Source organism: Adiantum capillus-veneris, chromosome 5, assembly GCF_014529385.1.
Source record: "Adiantum capillus-veneris isolate H3 chromosome 5, ASM1452938v2, whole genome shotgun sequence".
In the NCBI taxonomy this organism is placed as follows: domain Eukaryota; kingdom Viridiplantae; phylum Streptophyta; class Polypodiopsida; order Polypodiales; family Pteridaceae; genus Adiantum; species Adiantum capillus-veneris.
The window spans coordinates 52,514,940-52,528,931 of NC_140935.1; the positions used below are offsets into that span (position 1 = coordinate 52,514,940).

At 46.1% G+C, this 13,992-nt stretch overlaps 1 protein-coding gene across 3 annotated transcripts in view; it reads left to right on the forward strand.

Annotated features, from left to right (window-relative positions):
• LOC147457315 (NF-kappa-B inhibitor-like protein) overlaps nt 1-13,992 on the forward strand; it is a 95,680-nt gene that overhangs the window by 65,737 nt on the left and 15,951 nt on the right. For all 3 annotated transcript variants that reach the window (XM_086512234.1, XM_086512235.1, XM_086512233.1), the window contains exons 6-7: nt 2,101-2,135; nt 2,844-2,933. In XM_086512234.1, the coding sequence (XP_086368360.1) occupies nt 2,101-2,135; nt 2,844-2,933 (125 nt within the window). The remainder of the gene's footprint in view (nt 1-2,100; nt 2,136-2,843; nt 2,934-13,992) is intronic.

The window sequence follows — 13,992 nt, forward strand, 5'->3', positions numbered from 1 at the left end:
TTGCCTTGACAACTCCTAATTGAAAGTTGTTTTATGATTGAATTTTTTTTTGTTTTTGTGTGTGTGTGTGTGTGTGTTAGAGAGAGAGAGAGAGAGAGAGAGAGAGAGAGAGAGAGAGAGAGAGAGAGAGAGAGAGAGAGAGAGATGAAATGAAATGTTATATTAACGTCTTCAAAAGGCCAGAGTGACCTATGAGACCAAACTGATACAAAAGTGGTGAATCTGTTACAATGTCTGGGTACCTTAGTACTAAGGTACTAAGTGTGAAAAGTGTGAAAGTGTGAAAATAAATGCGAAAAACTAAATACAAAGTATTAGATAAACTTCTTAGGAGCATTCTGGGTGTATGGCTAGAATGCTTCTAATCCTTTGTTGTAGTCTCCTCCGGTGAAGTGTGCTTCTGCATCTCGGTCGTGGTCGTCTCGATTTCCTAAGCTCAATCGCCCTGTCAATAAGGGTGCCTTTGGTATAAATGTGGGTACTCCTTTGTGCTGGCTGCTGGCCTCTTGCTTCTCCTTCCATTCCTGCTTCTCTTGATCCGAAGAAATCTGTGATCTGCCTCTGAGGCTGTAGTGCTCTTTGTCTTCTCATTAGATTATCCCTGTGCCGATGTAGTTCCAGTAGGTACAGGCCTAAGCATCTTTGATCTTGGTATTGCATGACTCTATCTAGAGGTCCAAAGCCTTCTTTAAATAGGCAATGGAAACGCCCACGTATCTCATAGTATACAATGCAATGGCATATGTAGTAACGTCGAATCCCTAACCCAAAAACCTGCCACACTCCAACCAACCAACTTGTCAATGAATTAGATTCTTATACAATGGGTGCTAAGTGCTACCAAATTGAGGACCGTAAGTACCCCACCCTTTGGAATTGCCCCAACCCCCTATCATGTCAAAAAGTAAAATAAGTTTCAAAAAGATAAAATGAACAATAGGATCACATTGGGCATTCACTTGAGATGCATAACTTTGACACATTTGGGATCCTGATGTGGATAGTGCCTTCGGAATGAGTAGAGCCTGATATGAGCTTTCTTTTCGCTTCTTTTTTTTAAAAATCATCTGCAACAACTACAATTTGAGTTTCCTTCTATTGTTTTTTGTACTTAAAATTGGGGCCTTTACCTCAGTGGTTTATATCTTGCTACACGGCTATATTCGTGTGCATCTACCCATTCTCCCATGCCGCACGCCTTCTCTTCCATGTGTTTGCCCTTGCATGTGTGCTGCAAAAGCCTCACCCTTGTCTTGTCATGCAGTCCCATCCCCTGCCCCTACGTTTTCACCACTGATTTTTTCATTTTCCCTTGAGCTTTGCAAGGGTAGGTTTTCCCCTACTTGTGGGGTTGTCTGGGCTGGGTTGGGGGCTTCACTTCACTTATCGTTTTACCTGTTTATCTTCATGCAAGAGTGGGTAAACAATCTGCATTTTAAACAAAAAAGAGTGCAGCCTCTTCTCTTAGTTCTTCAAAGAAAGATTTGTGGTGCTGCTGTGGTGCTTCAGTGTTGATTTTGGGAAGGTGGTGCAGATTACAGATCTTTTTCCACTTGCAATTGTGGTCCTGAGCAGGTTGGTGGAGCTTTTACTTCTGTAGGTGCAGGGCGTTCTGTTATTTTCTGCATCTCTTGGGCCTCCAAAGAGTCTCAAGCATATTTGTGCCATAGTTTCAACCTCACTTTTCTCCCTTTCGTTTGAGCTGAATGTTCTGTGTTGCAATCTGATCTTTTGTATATCTACATGGCTGGTGTTTTCCCCTATAGTATCTACAAGTTGTGTATCTCACAGGTCTTGCCCAAGTTTATTTGTGTTTTGACTTTGGTTCTACTTTCAGTAACATGGTTACTAGTTGTTGTGCCGAGTGTTGGGCACAGTAATGAATAGGTGAATTGTGGATTGAAGTTCTTTGCCCCAGTTACTATGGAAGAGATCAAAGAATGCTGAGACACAGTTCATTTGAATGTATTTTCACGCATCAAAATGCACTCTATGGCACTAAAAAATGTGTTCAAAGCAATGCCTGCTTCTGAGTTTAATTAACGCAGTCTTGGAAGTAAAACTAATTGGTTCGTGGTATGCATTTTATCTGGTTTGCAGGCTTCTGTGAGCTATGCTCTTGGGGCCTTGGGAAGGTAATTTGCCAGAACTACGGCTTTGCTATCTCCTTTGCCTTGCTCTTCAAATTCAGATTCTGTACCCTGAGGATGTGAAGGATCAAAATTGTGGCACACTTTAGAAAACCATTTTTTGGCAATGTGTATATAAAAAATTTAAATTAGCTGTTGATTACTTCAAAGACATTCACAGCACTACCTTGGCTCAATATGACAAAATCTTATGTTATTTCATTGTTGGTGCTCACATGAAGCCAGTTCACGTGTACAGCCGAGGATGGAGGGGTAAGGTGGTGAACAAAAGCGAACAGGGATAGAAAGCTGTAGCTTATATTTGATTGTGTTGCTAAAGCACACGAAGAGGTAGGTTTGTATATAAGAGCCTGTCGTAAATGATATACAAAAATCATAAAATGCATGGTCTCAGACCTACCTAACAACAATGAAACACACACATGCTGCATGGCTTCACAGGGCTCTGCTTATTGTTCATGCCGGTCATAGATAGGTGGTTTAAGGCTGCTCCTGAGCTCCTATGTCCTTAAGGGTGTGGGCAATGTCTTGAGTAAAGTTTGCTTCCTTGTGTCAAGGAGCTCACGTGATTTACTTGTTTCTTTACACTCTTTAAGTGAGGTGGAATGTGGAACATGTTCTTGAAATGGGATTGTGACTGGTGTATGCTCCATAATTCAAGGGTAATTGCTTATATTCTTGAACTACTTGCAGCCTTCTGTACCTTCAATTACTTTTTCGCCATGCTGATCAGCTTTCAGAGGCAAATGTAGCTCCTGTTTTCAGACGCAAACGTCAAAAGAAGTAAGTTTTGGACCCTAGCATCTCGAAAACTTTATTGCAGCTGCAGCCTGCTTCAATCAATTTCAGCCACCAACATGTGTGTGTGCATGTGCGGGTTCTGCGCGACAGTGTCTATGCTTGTATTTCAATCGTTGGTGTGCCAAAGAGCAAGGCCATAACATTGTGTTTCCTTTTGGGCCAAGTAAAATACCAAAGTCGTTTCATTAGTTATTTTTATGGACGAAAAAAACATGTTGGTTGGTCGTAAAAATCCTGGCCTCTTTTTGTTTTCACTTTTTGTTGGCTTAACTAAACTTCTGAACTCCTCAACTCCCCCTTATTTTGCAAAGAAAGAGTGTAGATATGCATACCTAATTTTGTGGGGAGAGAGAGAGAAATGAAATTATATATTTTCCGTCTTCAAAAGGCCAAAGTGACGTATGAGACCAGAAAGTTACAATGTGGTGGATCTGATACAAAGTCTGAGTAACAAAATAACAAAATAACAAAAATACTATGGAATCCTAAGCTGCTCGATGTGAACTAAGCAAAGTAAGCAGCTGGCTGGGATAGCTAAATAGGTAAATCGCAGGAGATCCAGCATCGGTCGCTGGTGGATCTCATCAATCTCCTCCATGGTGAGTAGTCTGACCTGGCGTCGTTTTGTTTTTGCTCGAGCTGCACAGACACAAAGAGAGCCTGACGAGAGGAGAGGCTAGCCAGTCTTAGAGACGGATCACAGATTTCTTTAGAGCAGACACTGGACAAAGATGCTCTCTGTAGAAAGCTATCTTCGTGTCCAGCTCCTGTGCTGGCTGTATCCATGTCCTCCTGGTGTCTAGCTGAGTCAAGTCCTGGCAGATGAGCCTGGTGATCTCGTACTATGTAAGAGTGAGAGATGGTGCATCCAGTGAGTACTGGAAGGGGGCAATCTATCTATGCTGAACCCATGCGCCGGAAACCATGATGTCATCTCCCAATACCAGCATGCTGTATCTCCCTGCATGGCTAACTGTTGACAGGACTCAAGTGCAAGGCGGGCATATCTGTCTCTTGGAAGTTCCCACATGCGGTGTATGAAGGAGACTGATCTGGTGAGCACCTCAATCACTAGTGGGGGGGCCGCTAGCTCTACTCGGATAATGGCACGTGGTACTAAAGCCTTGGCTCTAATGAGCCGCGAGATCATAGAGATCAGAGGTTTCTCCATGTCCCCCCATCCATGAGTGCGACCTGACCTGATGATCCAATGAAGGTCCCCATATCTCAGCTCCATAGAGCAATGCAGAAGCCACCAAAGTGTCAAAGAGCCAGAGCTTCGTCCGAGGCTCCTAAAATTAAACCTACGAACACATCCTCTCCAATCTACCCAATTCTGCATGGGCTCTAGTCAATCTGGTCTCTGCTGCTCTCCTCAATGAAAATGCTGGTCCGCTAAAAACCACTTTCAAGGTAAGTGTAAGCATCTGTAGACTCCACCGTCTCCTGGCCGTATGTGAATGTAGGTGTTGACCTCCTGATCTGCTGTGGGGTGGTATTAAACACTTGGTTTTACCAAGGTTGACAGACCAACCACTTTCGTAGGCAAACCTATGCAAAGCATTTAAGTGTTGTTGCATCCCCTCCGGAGAGTCGGAGATCAACACAATATCATCAGCATATAATAATAGTGGAATCCATGTCCCTGCCAGCTGTGCACCTCTTATCACCGTCGTTCTCAATGTAGTTAGAAACCTCATCCAAATAGAGTAGGAGAGAGCGGGCAGCCCTGCTTCACCCCAATCGTGGAGTGAACCAGTGTAGATAGACCCTTTGAGGTGCGTACATGCCCCACTACTGACCTCTATAATGCTATGATCCCCCAAATGAGCTCTATGGGTACTCCCATCTCCTGTAGTCTGCGCATCAATCTAGCTTTGGGTATTGTGTCAAATGCTTAGCGGAAGTCCACAAAGCTGCAATAGATGCGTCTCCCATGTGATCTGCCCTCCTCAATGATGGCTCTGAGTGTCAAGATATGGTCAAGAGTAGAAAAGCCTCTCCTAAACCCTGCCTGCCCAGCTGCGCGTATCCTCTCCCTCTTTGCCCATCTACCGAGCTGCTGCTCAAGAATATATGCGTACAACCGTGCCAATGTGTGTCCAATCATGATAGTGCGATAATTCCCAGGCTCCATAGGGTCTCTTGACTTGAAGATAGGTACAATAGTAGATAGGCTTCAAGTATCAGGCAAGCCTTCACACATGGCACGGTTAAACATAACTGCTAGAAGCTCTGCTAGTAGATCTTTGGCATGCATGAAATGCTCAGCCACTAAGCCACCATGATCATATGCTCTCCCAGTCCTCATCCTGTCAATGGCCTTCTTCACCATCTCAGCGGTGAAAAAAGCACATGTGTGTGGGCATGGATCGGGAGGGTCGGGAAGGGGCGGTTGTCCAAGAACTGTGTGCAAAGATGAAGCGTACTGGCCCCAGGCCTCTGTAGAGGTAATGGCAGGGGGGGAGAGTGCTCATGAAAGAGCCGCCATGCCTTACGTGAGTCCTGACTCAAGAATAGGTGGTATAGATCTTGCTCTAGTCGAGCCAAAAATACCCTCTTCTTCCGCCGCACTAGGCGTCGGAAGTCAATCTGTGACTATCTATGAGTAATGTCCCCCAAAAGCACCTCCCTTTGAAGTATGGCTCTAGTCTCGCAGCATTCCGCATCGTACCAACTGTTCTGCGGCATGCTCCCGGAACGGCGTCTCTGCTCAGGAGTCAGGCTGAGTGTGTGGGTATGCCTCTGCTGCTGCATCATGTAATGTCTGTGTCAGTATAGTAGTAAGCTCCTCCATTGGTCGCCCTGGCTCCTCAGTGCAAGCCGTCTGTAGATCCCATCTATATATACAGAGTCCGTCTCTCGTGTGAAGGTGTAGCGAGTAGGTGTTGCTGCTCGTGGACTGTGCTACATTAAACTGAAAAGAGATGGTCGTCGACAGAAGGGCATGATCCACTGCCACCCCAACAGGTTTGGGTCCAACCGTGAGATCCTGGATACTAGAGATGACGCTCGGCTGTGCCATGACATAGTCCACTTGCTGGCTCCATGTTTGTGTGGAAAGCATGTAAAACCTCCCGTATAGCCGGAAATCTTTGTAGGCCATTCAAGATGGCCAGTCCATGTGCAGTTCTCATGTCTATCAAGTGTCGTCCATACTCAGTATGTTCCACATCCTGTGATAGTCTGGACAGGCCCGTCTCTACAACATCCAGCTCTCTCAGCATGTCCTTTGAAGTATCATAAAATATTGTCTGGTGATGGGCAGTCCTAGCATTAAAGTCCCCTAGAATGATAACGTCACCATCTCTAGAGAACTCCCATATGTCATCATCCAAAATCGAAAAGAGGGGCTGTCCTCTGGGTGATGCATAGACTGACGTACTTGGGGGAAAGTAGCAAATAGCAATGTAAAGATATCTACCTGTCTCTGCTCTTGATCTCACCCACATGTACCTAGCGTGCTCATCCCTGCGGGCTATATGTATCAATGGCTGCAACTCCTCTTTGAATAACACTGCCACTCCTCCTGAGCCCCGCCCTCTGTGCTCTGATCGTGTCTCCTGTCTGCGGGCTGTTTCCCATCTGTATCCACTAATGTGAGGCATAGATTGCCCAGGGGTGTAATGTGTCTCAGAGTAGAAGATGATGTCTCATCCAGCAAAACTATCCTCAAAAGCATCCACATCAAGGCACATAGAACCATTACAATTCCAGGTGGCAACTTTGAGTGTGGTCCCATAGGTCTCGCACCATCATGTGGAGCGTCGCTCCAGTATTACCACTCTTCCATATCGGTAAAAGGCAATCTTGCCTTTTTCCCTTGCTGCTCTAATCTCCGGCATTACCTCCTGCATATGAGTGATCTGCGAGAGGGTAAGATCATCCCCGAGAAAGATGCCCGTCTTCTTAAGAGTTGGCCTTTTCTTCAAAAAGTCCTTCGCTTCCATGGAGGGAAAACGAAGGATGAGTGCCCTTTCTTTCGAGGTTTCCCCATTGCTTCCATTTTTCTTGTTGCCCACTCTCCAAGCTCTTGTGTGCGTCGGCTCATGAACCCCCATCAAAGCCATGAGTTCGTTTACCTCTTCGTCCACATTATCTTTGTCTTTAAGGCCGCAAATTCTCACATGTAAAGCGCGCACACATCTTCTTTGCTTCTCCTCTAGTGTCAGATTAATAATAATGGGTGTGGACGTGGACGTTGGCAACCTCGATCCATTTCAGCTTCATCCGCTTTCTGTTGAGTCTTTGTAATAACATCCACGTGGCCAAGAAGTCGTCATTTCTTTGTGCTGCTCTTCTCCCTCTTTGATGGCCCGTACTTGCTCCTTGATCGTGTTGAGTTCTTCAATTACTGAGGATTGCAATTCTCCCTCTTCAAGTGTGTTTCTTGATCGTGCTTCAGCGAGATTTTTCTTGAGTGACGCAATCTCTTCATCTTGAGCCGTCACACTATCTTTCAGTGCATTTATCTTGTTTTCTTGGATCAACACACATTTTTTGAGCATTTTTATTGTGCCCAATAGGTTGCGATTCATCATGGTAATGGTTTCTGTCATTTCTTCTTTGCACTTTTGGATGGCATCCTCTAAGGGTTTGATCTTATCGTTCCGCTTCCTCATGCTTAATCGCTGCCAAAAAAACGAGAGCCGCTATGCGCACATATGTTTCCACATTATGCATACATTTTCTCTTGCATCAAGCATACATTTTGCATACCCCTACAATTTCTGCAAAAAATCTGCAATCTGAAATTTTTCTGAATTTCTTGCAAATTCTGAAAATTTTCCTGCAATTTGATTTCTGAATTCTGATTTTTTTTTTAGAATTGTCTGTTGCAGAATGACTGTGTCAAATGTGTACCTGCGGGGGCCGCGGGGGGGGGGGGGCGCACACGACAAGGATGGACTGAGGTGCGCACAAGGCTGGGGGCTAGGCACGCAACAGGACTAGGGGCACGCGACAGGAGCTAGTGGCAGTGGTGCACGACAGAGGAAGATGCGGCTGAGGGCCCCTGAGGCACGCGACAGGGCTGGGGGCAATGGCGAGAGAGAGAGAGAGAGAGAGAGAGAGAGAGAGAGAGAGAGAGAGAGAGAGAGAGAGAGAGATGGGGGGGGGAAATGAAATGATATATTAACGTCTTCAAAAGGCCAAAATGACCTATGAGACAAAAGAGTTTACAAATGGTGAATCTCATACAATGTCTGTGTAAAAGACTGAAAACTGAAACTGAACTGCGCTTAAGTGAAATGAAATGGAATGAAATGAAGTGAAATGAAAAGCTGAAATGCTGGAATCAGGATATTATGATATCCAGCATTGGTCACTGGTGAAGCTTATCAATGTCCTTCTCAGTGAGTATTGTGATTGGGCGTCTCCCATGTCGTGCCAAAACAGTCCAGACCCTCTGATGCAGCCTCCACTGATGTCTCGATGACCCTCGCAGTCGTGGGCGTCTGGATCTCCCAACCTCATTGGCCCTGTCAGTCAGTGTACCCCTCGTACAGGTGGACTCTGAAGTCTGTTGCAATGCCTGTTCATCTGAATGTCGCGCATGTAGTCTGAAGAAATCAGTGATCTCCCTCTGTGAGTGTCTTCTACTGTCTGATCTCCTCAAGAGGCTCTCCCTATGTCTGAGCAGCTCCAGTAACAATAGCCCAAGGCATCTCTGATCCTGATATCTAAAAATAGCCCAAGGCATCTCTGATCGTGATATCTCATAACTTTGGCCAGTGGTCCAAAGCCCTCTCTGAATAGGCAGTGGAAACGGCCTCGTATCTCATAGTAGACTGGGCAGTGACATATGTGATGGAATTCTGTCTCTGGCTCTATATGGCATAACTAACAAATCTTGGCCTCTGTTGGTACTCCTCTAAGTTTGCCAGCCTCAATCTCTAACTGATGTGATGATGTGTACATCCGTCCAATAACACATCGTAATCCATGGGATAGATGAGTGTAGGCGGCTCTGGTCACAAAACCATCCATTGTAAGCTCAAGGAGATGCTCTCTGTAGAAAGCCATCTTCGTGTCAAGCACACGCATAGGTTGTTTCCATGTTCTCCTAGTGTCTAATTGAATCAAGTCCTGTCTGATGAGCTGAGTGATCTCGGCCCGTGTGAGAGACAAGGAGGGTGCGTCCAATGAATACTGGAAAGGGGGGTAATCTATCCATGTCAAAACCATGCAGCTTGAACCAAGCTGTCATATGTGGATACCAACAAGAGGTGTCTGCCTGTGAGGCAAGCTATCGAGAAGACTCCAAAGCTAGATAGGCAAATCCGTCTTTGGGGAGATCCCATATACTGTGTATGAAAGAAACGGATCTGGTAAGTGCCTCGATGACCAGTGGAGGAGCAACGGTCTTTGCACGGATAATCTCATGCGGTACAGAGGCCTTGGCCCTAATCATCCGAGAAATCATAGAGACCAGTGTCTCTCCATGCACTTCCATCCATCAGTACTGCCAGCCCGGCTATGGCGGTCCATTGATGGTCCCCCATCTTTGCACCCCATAAAGCATAGCTGATGTGACCAAAGTGTCGAAAAGCCATAGTTTCGTTCGAGGTTCCTGAATTTGAACTTGCGAAGACATCTTCTCCATCTTCCCTAGAGCCACATATGCTCTCGTTAGCCTAGTCTCTGCTGCTCTCCTCAAAGAAAACACTGGGCCACTAAAGACCACACCAAGGTAAGTGTATGCATCTGTATACTCCACCGTCTCTTGACCATATGCAAAGGTAGGTGCAGATCGCTTGACCCACTATGGTGTGGTGTTGAACACCATAACCTTGGTCTTGCCAAGGTTCACCGATAAGCCACTATCACTAGCAAATGTGTGCAATATATCCAAATGTCACTGCATTCCGTGTGGTGAATCTGAGATGAACACAATATCATCTGCATATAGTAGCAATGAGATCTAAGTCCCTGCTAATTGTGTTTTGTCGCCTCGCCTCTCGATGAAATATAAAACCTCATCCACATACATACCAAATAAAGTAGGGGAGAGTGGACAACCCAATAGTGGAGTGAAAAAGCTCAGACACCCTCTCCGGAGTGCGGACCTGACCCACAACTGTCCTGTACAGGGCCATGATCCTGATCAAGAGTAGAAAAACTTCTCCTGAAACCTACATGTCATGATGCTCGTATGCTTTCCCTCTCTGCCCATCTACTCAAATGCTACTTAAGAATAGATGATATAACCTGGCCAATGTGTGCCCAATCATAATGGTGCGATAGTTTCCAGGTATCATTGGATCTCCTGCCTTGAAAATAGGCACAACAGTCAGCATACTCTGTCACAAGACGGGCACCACGTGCTAATAAAAAAGAACAGACTGAACAGACTTTTAGCACTTCAATAACAACTGAACTGAGAGAGAGAGAGAGAGAGAGAGAGAGAGAGAGAGAACACGCGACACAGAGTGGCGGAATTCCACCCCAGAGAGTATTGGACCCAAACCTTGGCGCCCCTTTCGGTATTTCTTTATATTACATCAACACAGTACAAGCCGATATTCCAGACTCTGCACCTGCCAGAGAATGAGCCCTAACCTCATATTTAAAGGCCCTTGGCCTAAAAAGCAATTACAATGAAAAGCCTTCAAACTCAAAAGCCTCTGGTCCAAAAGCAAAGCCAAAAAGTTGCCAACGCAATTTACGGAAATCCGTACAGCTTGCCACGTCATGAGCCAGCGCAATTTTTGGAAATCTGCCACGTCATCAGTTTTTGCGTGTGTGCGGGTCCTGCTTTATTTTAATCCTTTATGTCACTTGGGGCCCCATCGGACGGGGTCCCCGTAAGTTGGGAGGACTTCTTCTGTTACTTGTTCTTCTTAGGGTTTAGGCTCCTCAGCCGGCATGTGTAAGTTGGCTCCATTCTTTAGGCTTTGACACGTCAGCAGTTTGTTACATACTCTTAAGTATCAAGAAAACCCTCACACATCGCTCGATTGAACATCAATGCAAGAAGTTATGCAAGCATATCTCGGGCATGTATAAAGTGCTCCGCCACCAATCCATCATGATCATAAGCTCTCCTACTCCTCATCGTGTCATAGCTTTCTTCACCATCTCAGCGGTAAAGAAAATGCATCTCTCTGGACATGGTATCGGGGGGTCTGGTAGAGGCAGCTGTCCTGGAAATGTGTAAAGAGATGCTGCATACTCACCCCAAGTCTCAGTGGATGTGATAGCCAGTGGAGGGGAGTGCTCATGAAAGAATCTCCATGCCTCACCTGAGTCCTAGCTCAAAAATAGCTTATACAACTCCTCTAGCTGAGCAAGATAAGCCCTCTTCTTCCGTCGCACCAGTCGCCGAAAGCTATGAGTAATGACTCCCAAAAGCACCTCTCTCTGAAGTGTGGCTCTCGTCTCTCTACATTCCTCATCATACCAATTGTTCGGGGGCATGCTCCCAGAACGGCATCTGTGCTCAGGTTGGCTATGTGGATATGCCTCTGTTGCTGCATCATGTAATGTCTCTGTCAGTATCTGGGTAAGCTCCTCTAATGGAAGTCCCGGCTCCTCAGTAGCTAAGTGTCAGTATATGCCATCTATGTAGACAGAACTAGTCTCTGATGTGAAATCGAGCTGTGCTGAATTGAAAAGAGACGGTAAACGTGAGAAGGGCATGATCTACTGCTACCCCGATAGGCCTGGGCTCGATTGTAAAATCCTGAATAGAGGGTATAATACTAGGCGGAGCCAAAACATAATCCCCATGTCTGTGAGGAAAACAAGTGAACCCACTCGATGCTAGAAATCTCTGCATTCAAAATGGCTAGTCCATGTGCAGTCCAAAATATTAAACATCCCCCATAACCAGTCTGCTCCTCATCTTGCGAACACCTGGCCAAACCCATATCATTGACATCCAATTCTCTCAACATCTCCTCTGAGGTATTGTAGAAGACGGTCTGAGAGTGGCCCGGGTCCTGGCACTAAAGTCCCTTAGAAGGATAACATCCCCATCTCTAGAGAACTTCCTTATGTCCTCATCCAAAATCATATAAGGTGACTGTCCCTTGGGGGATGCATAGTGAGGTATGCTTGGTGGAAAAAAGCATATTGCAATGTAGAGTGGCCTCCCAGTCTTCGCTCTCACCTTGACCCACATATACCTGGCATGCTCATCTCTACGGACAATACGAGTGAGGGAATGCAACTCCTCCTTGAATAAAGACTGCCACACCTCCTGACCAACGTCCTTTATACTCTAATCTCACCTCCTGTCTACAAGTAGTCTCCCAACGATACCCTGACACTCTAGGTAATGTGCCTTCAGGAGTCTAGTGCGTCTCTGAGTAGAAAATAATGTCTCTTCCTCTGAAGCTATCTTCAAAGGCACCCACATCTAGCTTCAATGACCCATTACAATTCCATGCTGCTAGTTTTAGGCTTATCCCATAGGTCTCGCACCGTCATGCGGTGCTTTTTTCGAGAATCACTACTCTCCCTCCTCTGTAAAAAGCAATTTTTCCTTTCTCTTTGGCTGCCTTGATCTTCGGCATCTTCTCTTGCGTGTGTGCTATCTGTGCTAGGGTGAGATCATCCCCCAAGAAAATCCCGGACTTCTTGAGTGCTGGTTTTTTCTTCAAAAACTCCTTCCTAGCCTGCCAAGTAGGAAAGCGTATAATGAGCGCTCTTTCTTTGGAGCTACCTATCCCATCCTTCCCTTTCTTCCCCACTCTCCAAGCTCCCGTGTGCGTAGCATTCGTTTTAGAAGTTCGTTGACTTCTTCTTCCACATTGTTAGTGTCCTTGAGACCAGTGACACGTACATGAAGAGCTCTCGTCTTCTTCTTTTGCTCCTCCTCCAAGGTTAAGCTAATAATGGTGGATGGAGGTGTGATAGTAGACATTCCACCTTTTCCTTTCTTTTCAGTCTCAATCCACTTCTCCGCTTCGTCCGCCTTCTTCTGGGTTTGGAAGAGCCTATCTACCCACGAGGAAGCTTCCTGTGTTTTTTGTTGCTCCTCCTCCTCAAAGAGTTTTTACCTGTGCTACCTCTATTTCTTCCCTCATCCTGTTCTGCATTTCTGCTGTTAGTTCGTTATACAACTGAACTTTGCATGCCTCCTTGGCTTTGAGAAGTTCTCTTTCCATGTCTATCACGCATCTTCCGCCGGAAGGGGGTCGTCTCCTTGGGTGGAGTCTGATAGACATCGCCCAAGAGAAGGATCTCACCCTATAGTATTGGACGAAAGGAACTCCCGCACAATGTCAGGGAAACCACATTATGCATACATCTTTGTCTGCATTAAGCATCATTGTGTTAATCCACATTATGCATACATGATTGCCCTATTGCTGCCCCGCGCGTTGTCCAGCTAGAGGAATGCGTATCGTCCTACTGTATACTGCGCGCATTGCTGTACAGGGCGAGAGAGAGAGAGAGAGAGAGAGAGAGAGAGAGAGAGAGAGAGAGAGAGAGAGAGAGAGAGAGAGAGAGAGAGAGATGTGTGGCATGCGCACCTCAACCAAAAACCAAAATTCATGAAGGAAGCACGATCACCCATGCTAGGTTGCACTTTGATTGTAAAAGATGCTAGCGTTAAACATAGAATTATCTAATAGTGTTATGGGAATGAAAAGGACCTGAGAGAGAGAAGGGGGGGGGAGGGGGCGGGGGGGGGATCCTACCAAGAATAGGGGCAGAAAGGGATGCCCAGAGAGAGAGTGCTTCTACCCTTGGTCAGTTCTTGTTCCATGGCGGCCACCACGCCTGCACTAGGCGTCACAACGATTGTACACGCACCCTTCACTTGGACATATGACGTGACTACGAAGGACCTAACCAGTATCGAGGTGGCCACTAGACATTACCTGGGCGGGACACTGGTTGGGTGCATGGTGGGCCTCTCCCTTTCACATGGCACAATTCGAGAGTGGCTCCAGTCTGCCCTCGGTGGCTTCGAAGACAGCATCTTGGAGCTCATCATGTTGGGTCATGGCATCTTTCATGTGCAACTTTCAGACAACCGATGCGCCAAGTCTTCTACAGTCGCTCTCCTATTTTTGTAGGGATCCAACTG